Source organism: Oncorhynchus keta, chromosome 33 (genome assembly GCF_023373465.1).
Source record: "Oncorhynchus keta strain PuntledgeMale-10-30-2019 chromosome 33, Oket_V2, whole genome shotgun sequence".
NCBI classification, from domain to species: domain Eukaryota; kingdom Metazoa; phylum Chordata; class Actinopteri; order Salmoniformes; family Salmonidae; genus Oncorhynchus; species Oncorhynchus keta.
The window spans coordinates 8,712,337-8,727,459 of NC_068453.1; the positions used below are offsets into that span (position 1 = coordinate 8,712,337).

The window sequence follows — 15,123 nt, forward strand, 5'->3', positions numbered from 1 at the left end:
TGTGTGTGTGTGTGTCCGGACCCGCAGCACCGTTAGTGTCTTGTTGGTCTCGTCTCTGACCGTGTGTGTGTGTACATCTGTGTTTGTGTGTACCTCTAGCACCAGTAGTTTCTTGTTGGTCTTGTCTCGGAACATGGGAGTATTGGGCTTGTTGTATCTCTTAATGTCCACCTCCATCTGTAGCTCCTCTAGATACAGCAGCAGCTGGAACCGTTTAGAGTAATTCTCTCTACTCAGACCTGACTCTAGGATAGACCTGGGGGAAGAAGGGGCGGGAGAGAGAAAGAAAGAGACCTTCACAGCACCCATATTGTACACTGGCAGGGTGGTCTAGGATTACAGAGGAGGAAGAGGAGGCACTCACTGGGCATCCAGTGAAAGAGTAGAGGAGGAGGCGTGTCCTTTGAGGAACTTGATCAGATCTCGGACATATCCTGGAACTTTGTAGTCTCTGAGACGCTCCACGGCTGCCAGGTTGTTGGCTGAGAGACTGACGGGGAGAGAGAAGGAGGAGCGGAGAGGAGGAGAGTGGTAGAACAGGGTGAACCATGGAGAGAGACAGAGTTAGTTTTTTTGTAGCAGAGAGAACAGTCAATTACTCATGACTGGTGTTGATCGCTGAGCTGTAGTCAATGAATAGCATTCTCATAGGTGTTCCTTTTGTCCAGGTGTGAAAGGGCAGTGTGGAGTGCAATTGCAATTGCGTCATCTATGGATTTGTTGGGGTGGTATGCGAATTTGAGTGGGTCCAGGGTATCCGGGATGATGGTGTTGATGTGAGCCATGACCAGCCTTTCATAGCTACCAACTTGAGTGCTACGGGGCGGTAGTCATTTAGGCAGGTTACCTTTGTGTTCTTGGGCACAGGGACTATGGTGGTCTGCTTGAAACATGTAGGTATTACAGACTCAGTCAGGGAGAGGTTGAAAACGTCAGTGAAGACACTTGCCAGTTGGTCCACTCATGCTCTGAGTACACATCCTGGTAATCCATCTGGCCCTGTGGCCTCGTCAAAAGTGACCTGTTTAATGTGTGTGTGTTACCAGGTGTGTGTGTGACCTACCTCTCAGGTGGTTCCCCGTCCTCTACAGTGTAAGGCAGATAATCCGTAGCGCTGATGATAGCTCTAGATCTGTAGGGCGCAGTTGGGGCAAGCTCCCTGGCCAGCCCTGTCACATACTGGGCCTCGATGAACCGCAGCAGGTGGAAGGCAGGAGAGGAGGAGGAGGAGGAGGAGGAGGAGGAGGAGATGGAGGGTTTAAACTCAAAGACCAGAGTGGCTGGATAGAAACCCAGGAGGCTGGACTTGAACTGGAGCTGCACTTCATACCGGTCACCTGGGGAGGAGAGAGAGGGAGGGGGGAGACGAGAGGGAGGGGGTTTAGTAACATATTATAGAAAGAGAGCGTGTGTGTGTGTGTGCACCAGCATGCGTCAGGTTCCCTGGGGCTTTCTTTTGGCCCAGACCTTTTGATGTCTGTAGATCGGTAAGGTGTTAGCAATATGGTGGAAACTTCACCACTTACATCTGTCCAGACCCTACAGAACTGTAAACATTGAAGGGTTGGGGCCAAAATGAAGGCTGAGGGAGCGATTTGGGCTCTTGCCTGGTTGGAGCTGTAGTAGGTCGTTGCGGGTGACTGCGGGTCTTGTTTGGTGCTAGCTGTAGAGGGTTGTTGCGGGAGACTTTGCGTGTGTGCGTGCCTATATACAGTGTATATTATATACTGTAGTTAGTATACATTTAATATATACCACAGGAAGACTTAGGAGCCCACTCTCAATGAGTGTAGATAGCCTGCTGCTGCCACTCTGCTAATCATCAGATGGAGGAAGGATGCCCACATGGGCAGTTGGTTAAGTAACTGATTCATTAACATATTTCAATTAACTGCATAATAAATAAATGTGACTTGCCTTTTGTGTGACAAGGGCTGGCCCCAAGCCCGTAAGGGGCCCAAGAGGCAAAACAAATAAAAATGTCACAGGAGCCCACTCGCAATGTTCAAAATACACCAGAGAACATCATTTAGCCACAGAGGATCAATAATACAAAAAAAGTCTCGTGGAATAGGTTTTATCACAAGCACATTCAGGTATCTGACAAAATTAAGGAAACAAGGTGTTGTGCCAACACGAGCTACCAGAAGCTATCAGAGCAGGTTCAATGCACCATGGCATAGTTTAGGTCCACCTGTAGAATCGATGCCAGGAAAATGCAACCCACACCATGACATACTCTTTATATTCCTTGTTTACTCTTTATATTCCTTGTTTACTCAAGTATTTCCTTAACTTGGGCAGTTAACAGCATGCCTACAGTCTGGAAGGCAGCATGTGTGCCAAATCAAGTCAAATCAAATCAAATCTTATTAGTCACATGCGCCGAATACAACACCTACAGTGAAATGCTCACTATGCAAATAGTCTGGGTAGCAATTTGACTAGATGTTCAGGAGTCTTATGGCTTGGGGGTAGAAGCTGTTTAGAAGCCTCTTGGATCTAGACTTGGAGTTCTGGTACCGCTTGCCGTGCGGTAGCAGAGAGAACAGTCTATGACTAGGGTGGATGGAGTCTGACAATTTTTAGGGCCTTCCTCTGACACCGCCTGATATAGAAGTCCTGGATGGCAGGAAGCTTGGGCCCAGTGATGTACTGGGCTGTTCGCACTACCCTCTGTAGTGCCTTGCAGTCGGAGGCTGAGCAGTTGCCACACCAGGCAGTGATGCCACTCTCGATGGTACAGCTGTAGAACCTTTTGAGGATCTGAGGACCCATGCCAAATCTTTTCAGTCTCCTGAGGGGGAATAGGTTTTGTCGTGCTCTCTTCATAACTGTCTTAGTGTGCATGGACCATGTTAGTTTGTTGGTGATGTGGACGCCAAGGAACGTGAAGCTCTCAACCTGCTTCAATACAGCCCCGTCGATGAGAATGGGGGCGTGCTCGGTCCTCTTTTTCCTGTAGTCCACAATCATATCCTTTGTCTTGATCACATTGAGGGAGAGGTTTTTGTCCTGGCCTCCTCCATATAGGCTGTCTCGTCATTGTCGGTGATCATCTGCAAACTTAATGATGGTGTTGGAGTCGTGCAGTCATGAGTGAAAAGGGAGCACAGGAGGGGACTGAGCACGCACCCCTGAAGGACCATGTGTTGAGGATCAGCGTGGCAGATGTGTTGTTACCTGCCCTTACCACCTAGGGGCGGCCCGTCAGGAAGTCCAGGATCCAGTTGCAGAGGGAGGTGTTTAGTCCCAGGGTCCTTAGCTTATTGATGAGCTTTGAGGGCACTATGGTGTTGACTGCTGAGCTGTAGTCAATGAATAGCATTCTCACATAGGTGTTCCTTTTGTCCAGATGGGAAAGGGCAGTGTGGAGTGCACTAGAGACCACATCATCTGTGGATCTGATGGGGCGGTATGCAAATCGGAGTAGGTTTAGGGTTTCTGGGATGATGGTGTTGATGTGAGCCATGACCAGCCTTTCAAAGCACTTCATGGCTACAGACTTGAGTACTACATGTCGGTAGTCATTTAGCCAGGTTACCTTAGTGTTCTTGGGCACAGGCACTGTGGTGGTCTGCTTAAAACATGTTGGTACCACAGACTCGGACAGGGAGAGGTTGAAAATGTCAGTCAAGACACTTGCTAGTTAGTCAGAGCATTCTCGCAGTACACGTCCTGGTAATCTGTCTGGCCCTGTGGCCTTGTGAATGCTGACCAAATATAGGCTACAGCTTGTTGCGTTGTGACCATAGATATATAATCCATAGAAGGGTTTTGTAACCTCTTACCCTGGCAATTTGACTGTTAAACTCATGGGTGCATTAGCAATGGATGCCAGTCCTGATTTTATTCTGAACTGCCATCTATGGATTATATTTCTATGGTTGGTTGCAGCTGTCGATTTGCCTTTTGCAGATTTCAAAATACAATTTTGGGGAAAACATTTTGGAAAGCAAATGGCTACTGCTGAAAAGAGAAGACTAATCTGTCTGTAGGACCAATTAGCATCTAACGGCAGCACTCGTTTCAAAGTAGCTCATCTTGAGCTAGGCTATTGCCAAGAGAAGCACGTCGGCCATGACCAAATGATGAAGGTGAAGCTTTTGGTGAGTAAGTGTGACATTGGAAATTGTATTTGCTAGCCTACTGTAGCTTATGATCTAGACACTATATATATTGCCTCCTAATATTGTACAATCGCTTCATTGGCCTGGGCTATTGTTTGTTTGACTTCAAGACTGAAATGTCTTAATCCAGCCCTGTGCCTGCCTGCCTGCCTGCCTGCCTGCCTGCCTGCCTGCCTGCGTGCGTGCGTGTGTGTGTGTGTGTCTTGCCTGGTCCCAGCTGCAGTGTGTGTGTGTGTGTGTCTTGCCTGGTCCCAGCTGCAGAGGGTTTTTGCGGGTGACTTTCTGCTTGTCCTGTAGGTTGAAGCAGGTCATCCGGTGCAGAGCAGAGTAGTAGGTGAAGAAGAGAGGACTGGAGGAGGTGTTCTCCAGGAACAGACGAACTACGTACACCTGGGGGGAGAGAAGGAGAGTTTGTTAGTTTCTCCTGTAAAGTCATTGAAAGAAAACGGGGCTACTATTTTGTCTCGGATCTGGTCTCAGAGTGAAAATAGATTTACAGATGTGCGACGACTAACTACCGTCTCTTATATGTGAATTAGAGTTCAGACCTCGTGTCGGAAGCCTTTTGTACCCAGATCTTGTTGTCCGACCTGCTATCACTTTAGACTTGCATGTGCCGCGTCTGACCATTAATCGCACCTGTGTAAATTGCACGTCGGCTTTGTGGGGAAAGACTCTGGTGTTGGGTGCTGGGCGTTCCCCTGTGTCGCCACTTTAAATGAGGCTAGGGAAATGCTGTTTTCATAACAAGTGGTAAAATACTACTTGTAAACTGGGAGAAACGAGTTCTGTGCGCTCACGTGCTTTGAACTCGTCAAGAGTGGCGATTGGCTGATATGGCAAACAAGATGCATCAACCATAAACTAAAAGTACAGCTATTATGTTGGCAAACTAATTAGTGTTCTAAAACAATATGAATAAATTATAAATAATGTTTTGTTGTTGCATTTAACTGCCCAAAATGCTGTTATCAAGGTAATTTCTTTAGTATGTGACTTCAGAGTTCAGCATGTGGGAAGAGTCGGAGTTCAGAGATGATAGACGAGTTTCCCATTAGTAATTACCAGTTGGAGGGGTATTTAAGTGGAGTTTTCCCAGTCGTATGCTGGTATTAACGAATTTACAAGATGTTATGAAAGTAGCATTAGGGTCAGAGTTAGAGTCAGGGTTAAAGGTCAAGGTCTCACTTACCTCGGTCTCACTCTCCAGACTGAACTTGATCAGACCGTCTACAACAGGGTGGTCAGAAGTAATGCGTACACCGCCACGGTCAGAGATCAACTCCGCTCTGAGGGGGTAGGGGTCAGGAGTTAGGTTAGTCACATTACAGAGGCCCAATCCCAAATGGACCCCTAGACCCTATGCACATGCCGAGATCGGAGAGGATTTGAAAGGTGTGAGCAATATGACAATAGCTTCACTTGCTTACTGAAAGGCTAGGTGGATGTTTAACCATATTGCATATACTCATCACATCCTGTCAGTCAATAGGGCATTTGGGATTGGGCCACCAAGGATCGATAAGGACCTGATGACTAGATGTTCAGGAGTCTTATGGCCTGGGGGTAGAAGCCATAAGAATAAAGAAGAATAAAGGTAAAGAAAAACACCTGTCAGACTTGAACTTCCTGAGGATGCAATTGGCCAGTCTCCAGTCTCTCCTGGGGGTGTGTGATGTCTGGACTGGGTCAGATGAGGGCGACACACACACCCCGCTCACACATGCCCCATTCTTCTGCCCCACCCCATTCACCTTGCCTCCATTCTGAACAGGAAAAGAGCTAGATGCCCCCTGCTGCTTCTGGCCACGCCCCTTTCCCCGGGTTCCTTGCCACTGGTCCTGAAAGAAATCCCTGACCTGCAGACCAACACACACACACACACAGGGGTCAAATTCAACCCTCCATCTCTTTAGTCTAGTGCCATGTCTATATCTGCTATCAGAGCAGAGTCATTTGGAAAACACATTTCGGTCTTTTTTTTTGGGGGGGGTTGGCTTTAACAATGTTGACTTTGTAACATACGGAAACACACACGCCAGAATGCGGTTGGTATCGATTGCTAGATTGCAACTGGTTGTAAAAGCTGAGCTGGAGAGGGTGTGGGTCGATCATGAACCAGGACTTTGGACACATGCACGCACAACTGGCGAGCTGTTTTAGGAGTACAACAGGAACCCACTACCTACACCCTGCCCAAAGCTACCAGGCTAGGGCCATATGATAATATAAGTCTGTACCAGGCTAGTGTTGTAGGCCTACCTTTGGTTTGAAGTGCACCATTCCCGAGTAGACTTTGGCATTATTGGACAGCTTGAGAGCATACAGGATCGAACTGAAGTTAGGGTCTCTCACTCCATCCCTAAAAGAGAGAGAGGTTCAAATGCAGAAGTCTTCATCAACACCTCCCATCCATTCAGACAAGTCACCAATTCTGTGCCTTTTGAGAAGTGTTGAGTTCAACTTGTTTTAACATTCTTTCGTGAAGAGCACATTTAACTTCATGAAAAGAAAACATTTGAAAACATGTTTTCTCCTAATGTGGGCTTCTGATTCCTCTCCTACGTTTAAAATGTGGATTGACCAGATTGTTGACTTTCTTCCTCTTGAAAAGCTCAATTGTGACCTCCGCAAGAGACAATCCAAGTTAGTTAGACTCGGTCTCCACTACTCAACTATATTTCAAACTGGACAGAGCGCATCTGGTGATTAAGGAAATATGTCTATATACACACACACGTGGAAAGTGCTGTAAAACGAATTATGTTCTCGTTACCTCAGCTAAAGCTGGAAATATCTAACATGATCACTGATAGTGCTACTGCAAATTTGTTGTTTGTTACATTTTATTCTATTATTTATGTCTGCCACATCTGTGAATGTAAATTGTGTTCTTTGTTGACTGAAAAACAAGAAAACTTTGAATTAAAAAAAAAACATGTTTTCACATCTCAAGAGGTAAAAAAAATATATAATAATACTATAGTAAGTGCCTATAATTAAGTGATAATGCCCTAGAAGCCGGTGTTTGGAGGATATATTGACATGGGTGTTAGGCCCGAGACGAAGCCTCCCAACACCTTCATTAGGCTACAATGGGACAGCTGGAGGTCAAATCTGAATATTGAAACAAATGTCGGAGAGACAGACAGCAAGGTTTATACAAATCTCCGCTGTTGAAAATGAAATGTTAGGTCTAAAAGAAATACGAGATCATGTCTAGATGCTTTGTATAGTGGAGATCAAGTTTATAAAGTGCCTGGCTGGGCTGATGAGACAGCGGATTGCACAGTCAGATGGAATAGAGCAAATAGGCATTTTAACATCATAGATTTATCCCGTGGTAACTTATGGAATAGACACCGGCTTGAAGCTATTTGTATACAACCGGGAGTGGCAATTGAATACAAGCTTCACCCATAGGAAACAGGGTTGGCGTGTTATACTCGACCCGCTCAGTTTTCCACCACAAAACACCACCATATGGACAAATGATGTAAAAGCAGATGAGCTGGTTCTAGTCTAGGATTTGGTTATTTTGAATAATATATTTTTAAAGGAATTTTCACCATATTAATACGAGAGTTCAGTTCATGTAACAGGTTTGAACTTAAAATGAGGGACAGATGTAAACTTAGCAAAAACATAAAAACGCAACATGCATCAATTTCAAAGATTTTACTATGTTACAGTTCATAAAGAAATCAGTCAATTTAAATTAATGAATTAGGCCCTAATCTACAGATTTCACATGACGTGAGCTTTGGTGCAGAAGAATGGTAGGAATAGTAAGCAGAGTGAGTTGAAGACAGGAGGAGAAATGGAAGTGAATGAGGGAGAAGTATCAGAGGTGGTCGGTGTGGTGAAGTTCTCAGAGCCCGAGGCTTGCAACAAGGTCAGGATAAAGATGAGTCTGTAACAGTAGGAGTGATGTTTTTGGAAAAAGTGGACCCAGGGTGTGTGAAAACAGAGTTGAGTGCTGTGGAGTCGGTGAGGGTAACCAGAAGTGGTCTTGTGATAATTGTTTGTGTTTCTGCTGGTCAGAGGGAGTAGGCGCTCCACGTTAAACGAATGGGGGCAAGAGACGTGAATGGTTTTGCTCTCAAGAAAATGGGCGCCATTGAAAGGAGTGATTACTGGGGTAGTGGTAAATGTGAAAGCTGACCAACTGAAGGGGAAGATTCCCGGTGTTTGTGATGCTCGTCGTTTGGTGCGGAAGGGCATGAGATAAAGGAATGTGTAGCATTGGTGAAAGTAGTGGTAGTGGCTTGCGAAAGTATTCACCCCCTTGGCATTTTTCCTATTTTGTTGCCTTACAACCTGGAATTGAAATAGATTTTTGGGGGGATTTGTATATTTTGATTACATAACATGCCTACAACTTTGAAGATACAAAATATTTTTTATTGTGAAACAAACAAGAAACAAGACAAAAAAGCTGAAAACTTGAGCGTGCATCTATTCACCCTCCCAAAGTCAATACTTTGTAGAGCCACCTTTTGCAGCAATTACAGCAGCAAGTCTCTTGGGGTGTCCTTATCAGCTTGGCACATCTAGCCACTGAGATTTCAAGGCAAAACTGCTCCAGTTCCTTCAAGTTGGATGGGTTACGCTGGTGTACAGCAATCTAAGTCATACCACTGATTCTTAATTGGATTGAGGTCTGGGCTTTGACTTGGCCATTCCAAGACATTTAAATGTTTCCCCTTAAACCACTCGAGTGTTGCTTTAGCAGTATGCTTAGGGTCATTGTCCTGCTGGAAGGTGAACCTCCGTCCCAGTCTCAAATCTCTGGAAGACTGAAACAGGTATCCCTCAAGAATTTCCCTGTATTTAGCACCATCCATCATTCCTTCAATTCTGACCAGTTTCCCAGTTCCTGCCGATAAAAAACATCCCCACAGCATGATGCTGCCACCACCATGCTTCACTGTGGATGGTGTTCTCAGGGTGATGAGAGGTGTTGGGTTTGCACCAGACATAGCGTTTTCCTTGATGGCCAAAAAAAATATTTTTAGTCTCATCTGACCAGAGTACCTTCTTCCATATGTTTGGGGAGTCTCCCACATCCCTTTAAGCGAACACCAAATGTGTTAGGTTGTTTTTTTCTTTAAGCAATGGCTTTTTTCTGGCCACTCTTCCGTAAAGCCCAGCTGTGTGGAGTGTACGGCTTAGAGTGGTTCTATGGACAGATACTCCAATCTCCGCTGTGAAGCTTTGCAGCTCCTTCGGGGTTATCTTTGGTCTCTTTGTTGCCTCTCTGATTAATGTCATCCTTGCCTGGTCTGTGAGTTTTGGTGGGTGACCCTCTCTTGACAGGTTTGTTGTGGTGCCATATTCTTTCCATTTTTTAATAATGGATTTAATGCTCCGTGGGATGTTCAAAGTTTCTGATGTTTTTTTTATAACCCAACCTGATCTGTACTTCTCCAGAACTTTGTCCCTGACCTGTTTGGAGAGCTCCTTGGTCTTCATGGTGCCGCTTGCTTAGTGGTGTTGCGGACTCAGGGACCTTTCAGGATAGGTGTATATATACTAAGATCATGTGGCACTTAAATAAAGTCCACCTGTGTGCAATATAACTAATTTTGTTGACATCTGAAGGTAATTTGTTGCACCAGATCTTATTTAGGGGCTTCATAGCAAAGGGGATGAATACATATGCATGTACCACTTCTCATTTTTTCCCCCCAAACAAGTCATCGTTTTGATTTCACATCACCAATTTGGACTATTTTGTGTATGTCCACTTCATGAAATCCAAATAAAAATAAAATGTATATTACAGGTTGTAATGCAACAAAATAGGAAAAACACCAAGGGGGTGAATACTTTTGCAAGGCACTGTATGTGTTAACTGTAGGGGTGCCCATGTGGCTGTGGATCAGACATGTCCAGTGCCAGAGAGGCAGGTTGAGGTTTCCAAGATTAGAGTGGTGCAGAAGTTGTCATATGCTGAGGCAGTGAAGAAAGTAGAGGAAGATGGGTCAAGGGGGAGGGATCCTGAGAGGGGTGGTGTGAGTAGTAGATCTGTACCAGTACAGAAGGATAAACCAACAAGTTATACGTTTCAGTAATAATGGATTTTTTTTGGCACATAGCAATGGTTATCAACTCTACTGCATGGATGGAATGTAAAAAGAGGTTGTGGTGGCATCTGCAGAGAGGTATTTGGGTGAGCGATATTTGATGTCAGAAGAGTTACAGTGTGTCAAGTGGTGGCGACTAAATATATTTAAATTGTGGAGTATGGTATTTATTTATATATTTTTTGTGAGTGTAGTGGTAGATGGTAGGTAAACATCAGCTAAATCGAGTGCTGTGTATATTATGGAACGCCGTTTGGGTCTTTGCGTGTCAAAAATGATAATAATAATAATAATTTAACACCTAAATACATTTTTTACGTAGTTATAACAATATCACTCGTATTTCATATGTCACAACGACTCATCGATACGTATCGACGCTGGTAAAGTTTTGCCCTTCCCCAAACTCTGGACAGTGATGGTCATAAAAAAAAGCAAGCAAGCTATTATGGACCCTAGACGGATGCAAACAATGGCCTTCCCCAAAAACATAGCACAACGACAATATGTTTCAGTAGCTATAGTTAGCTAGCTAACTAACTACCTAGCTAGGTATCATCATCTAAAATATCCCTAATTTATAAGACCGTTCTTATTTGATTAACGGTGGTTGGACCCATCTATGTGAAGCTGGCGACAATACGGATTAGCAACAACTGTGGAATTTGCGGTTAGCCTTCAGAATAAAAGTATATTATTGACAGAGATACAAATAGTGGAATTATGCCATAATTGAATAGATCATGCTACGAGGTTAGCATGTTATATAAAATCAACAAACGTCTATGTTATTTTGACAAAAATCTGTTGAAATCACACCCAATCGCAGAAAATACTTAGAATTGCATCGGGGGTCAAACTTATTTCACTGTACAGCCTTACCTATACATTGTGGATCAATGACATCGGGTATCAGTCTACTCAGTGATACCCAGAGAACCTTAGCATGATAGCTCTGCGGGATTCTGAAACCACTGTGAATTGAGCCACATGTATTGTACCAATCAACCAACAATGTGTATTGAACACTACTCCAGAGGGAATGCAATGTGGATGTTTGGGAGTCTGAGAACTTTGGGAAAAAAGTACTTGGGTACTGAGTAGACGGATACCCCATTTCAGTGATCCCCAATCGAACCCTGTTCAACATGAACTAGTCTAAATATGGCATGATTCCACCAATTGTAACCTTCTGCGTCTCTTTCAACAAGGGCCTTTTAATTTGAGTATTGTGGCTAACTTCCCAACACATACCCCGGTCGGATCAGGCCCCACTAGCCAGACGAAGCGAGGTGGCTGCTTATAACGTTAGCTTTGGGAAACAGGGTTAAAGCTGGATCGCTCGTTTTTTTCTTCTTCGTGAACTGAAGTTCAATTCCAATACGCGAACAACAAGTGGCTACCTAGTGAATACTTACTCACAAGGATTCCTAAATAATTGCTAAGAATATTGAAAATGACTGCAGTTTCTACTGGTAATTGTTTATATGATATGCCTTTTTTTTAATCCGATTTGTTTGGTGGCGGTTGGCTTGCACTTGCAAATGCAGCACACACAACAATCTATAATATAATTGTGTTATTTGACGTGTCGAATATTGTTGTATCTTTTTGACAAGCAAAGACAAACGGCGTTCCATAGTATGTTGTTGTTGGGGTTTGTCTAAATATATCGTCGTGCTTGGATCAGCTGCATTTTACTTCAGGTAACATGATTGTGTTATTTGTCTAGCTAATCTGCTAGCTAGCTATATATTTGTTCCACTCAGTGTCTGGAGGCCAAGCAATGGCTGTCTATGCCAAAAAGCTAACTTTGTGCAACAGGAAAAACATTTGATTGTGACCCGTTGCATTGACATCTCTAGCTAGTAATATAAGGTAATTATCTAGCTACCGTTAGGTCGCAACTTTTGACTAGCAAATTATACTAGCTCGCTAACTTGAATAACTCATTCTGAGAGACACAATAGCTACAGCCATGCATTGTTGGTAAGTTACCATAGCTGCTTGCCCAGTTAACCCTGTAATGGACCCCAGCTAGCTAGCGAACGTTAGCTAAATAACTAAGGAGAGGACTAGCTACATTTTATAAGGCTTAACGTTAGATACTGTATCTAGCTAGCTAGCCTACCGAAATTCCAACCAATCATAAACTTAATGTATGAAAGTGGCATGCATCTCTGTCTAGTATTATATTGATTTGGACGATTTGGCTTAGATAATTTATTAGGTGCTGCCTAGGCTAGCAATTCATCTCGGGTGTTTGTGGGTTATAATCGAATTGAAATGTCCCATCAACATTGTGCTGATAAACAAATGACTGGATAGTTGAATGTGTTGTCCTTTCCCCCCCACCAGACAATGATGCTTGATGGCAGACATTTTTCCTAGGGTGGACTACAGAGTCAGCTTGTGTTGTCAGGCCTGTCTATCCCTCTCTAGATGGACAATATGCTGGATAAAGATGTGGATGACTCCATAGAATGTAATACAACTTTTTATAATCCATTGGTGAGAATGGAAAATGTATTCTCCCTTTCCCAACACAAACAAATACACACAAGTTGAGTCAACAGCAGTGCAGAGCCCCAGGATGGAGGGGTGCGGCACTGCAGGGTGTTGGGAAAACCAGAAGGCACATTTCTGTTCTAATGTACAATAAAGTAATTGATCCCTCCATGTCATTGTCACAAGGTCTCCTTGCACTTCTCTACACCCACAACACTGCTTCTATTGCACCAATGTACAAGTATTCCTTGAATTGTACTACACTGCCATTACTGAATGTATGGCTACTATTTAATTGTGCTAAAGTATCCTGTATGTTCAGAACAAACGTTAGGTTTACTATGCCCACTTAAATATGACAGACTAATGTCGTTATTACATTAACTACTTTGAGTATTGTGAATTACTTGTTTATTGTGAAAGATGGAGAATTCACATATGTTTACTTTGCCAACCAACGAGAGAGCGGAAGCGAGATTACTAAAATGATCACTGAACTTGAGATGGGTTAAATGAAGTACTAACTGACATCTGGAAACAGACAGGCCTGTAACATCTCACCTAATATGAAATGAACTCCTGCAGAATTAAGTATTTCTTGCAGTACAATGATGCACCAAATGTTATTTATTTTTTTCTGGGGAAAAGGAGTGGAGAAATACAGTAAGTTTACTTATTTCCGTACCTCAAACAAATGCAAATATGAGTGTGTTATTTTACATAACAGCTCACTGTTTTAACCACGTAGAATATGCATCAATGACGAAGTTCATTCTTATCAGAAACATATTTTCGTTTTAACTGCTTTTAATCTTAACATGTTTGCAAGGGAAGAATATTTAGGCTACACTGTTAAGCGCTATTGCGTTCTCCCCGGTGCCGTCGAGAGGATCAACTATGAAAGAACTTTACAGATGTCAGCTAGCTGGTTGCATTATTTCTGATGTATGCATTGTCATTATTTCTCTTCTAGTGCAAGTTGACAGAAGAGAGGCGTATGCTAGGCCTGCAGCTTATCTGACTAGACAAGTTGATTTAAATAGCCTATTACATTTCGGAAATTAATGTGGTTTAAGTGTCCCCCCCCCCAAACACCCCTGTGAAAAAAAGTTGTCCTCCCGTCTCTTCCTGTCATACAATGAGGCTAGTGTCCGATGCACAAGGCCCGTTGCTTCTCGCCACTATCCAGGCTAAGTAGCCACGTCCTCTGAAGTATCTGGTCTGCTAGTTCTGCATCTGACATCGCCATACACTAACTATAGGCTACATGTAACCCTGTTTTTACGTCTTTATAAGTAGACTGTTTACTTTTCTTCCTGTAACATGCACTTGACATGTTGAGTTATAGGGGGCTGCTAGCAGGATGTAGAGGGGCCGCGAGTTCAAAATTCGTGTATGGTTTACGTTCCAAAAAAGGTATTCTAGAAACAATAGCCAAACTAGGGCTTTACACTGATGGTGAACATTTCGAGAAATGTTGGGGGTTAAAATCTTACTATAAGTCACAGAAGGTGCACAAAGGGAGTTGTCAACAAGTCTCCAAGTTTGAACAAATCATCGATGAAGATAAGTTTACCTGTTTCGAAACTCTGAGTTGTAGATGTCTCGGAGGTCACTTTTAAGTTTGGTTGATGCTCGATTTGTTTCATTCAAGAATTCATAAAAATCCAGTCCAATTTGGCAACGCGTTCTTACATTCATGGTGATATCCGATTGTGAGCAGCTGGTGAAATAGGCTACTTTGAGAAAATATAGCTATTTGAGTTTCATTGTGTAGAAAACATAAGTGATCATGGAGCCACTGAGAAGGATCTGCGGAAATCCTGTCAGACTGAAGAAACGAAACCGGACACATCACTACTCGGGGGGGCGGGGAGTTTCCTATCAAAGATATTTACAACTTTACAAGGTTACACCTAATAGGGGAATAATAATATCATACTCTGCAAAAGTTAAAAAATGAAGTGAAAAGACAAATAAATCACTATTTTAGGAAAAGCCCATAAACATATTTACAACTTAAAGAACCAAAAATATCTGAACTTCAGCTGAAATATGATATTTTACTTTTGAAGAGAGCCAACTACAGGTTAAACTCTAATAATGCAAATAAACCTGGTAACCTCCTTGTTCTAGCTGTGCTTCTGCCTTCTTGAACTCCCAACTGCGCAATAGTGAGCAATAGTTTCTCCACGGTCTAGCTAGCTTTCGTTGTGGGCTAGTTTGCGGCCATGCAGCAGGTGTTATCAAAGAGGATGTTGATGCTCATTTGTTAGCTTCTCCCTTTTCTATAATTTATCTTTCAAAAAGAAGTTAACTTTCAAATTATCATCACCTGGTGAGTGGAAGTTTTTTTTTTTTTTATGGCAGTGTGCTTGCTGTTAGCAATCTCTTTG

General features: G+C 43.3%; 2 protein-coding genes across 3 annotated transcripts in view; one reads left to right on the plus strand and one right to left on the minus strand.

The window, feature by feature from the left end:
* Positions 1-14,581, minus strand: part of LOC118366169 (putative helicase mov-10-B.1) — a 39,655-nt gene extending 25,074 nt beyond the window's left edge. Inside the window, exons 1-8 of the mRNA XM_052491806.1 lie at positions 14,304-14,581; positions 6,393-6,492; positions 5,742-5,989; positions 5,323-5,419; positions 4,376-4,520; positions 1,064-1,337; positions 365-490; positions 94-256 (exon numbers count right to left, since the gene is read on the minus strand). Of these exons, the coding sequence (XP_052347766.1) occupies positions 94-256; positions 365-490; positions 1,064-1,337; positions 4,376-4,520; positions 5,323-5,419; positions 5,742-5,989; positions 6,393-6,492; positions 14,304-14,428 (1,278 nt within the window). The 5' untranslated portion in view covers positions 14,429-14,581. The remainder of the gene's footprint in view (positions 1-93; positions 257-364; positions 491-1,063; positions 1,338-4,375; positions 4,521-5,322; positions 5,420-5,741; positions 5,990-6,392; positions 6,493-14,303) is intronic.
* A 147-nt stretch (positions 14,582-14,728) lies between these two features.
* The window catches only part of LOC118366167 (uncharacterized), a 42,825-nt gene continuing 42,430 nt past the window's right edge, over positions 14,729-15,123 (plus strand). For both annotated transcript variants that reach the window (XM_052491811.1, XM_052491809.1), the window contains exon 1: positions 14,729-15,065. The gene's annotated coding sequence lies outside the window, so the exon portion shown is untranslated. The remainder of the gene's footprint in view (positions 15,066-15,123) is intronic.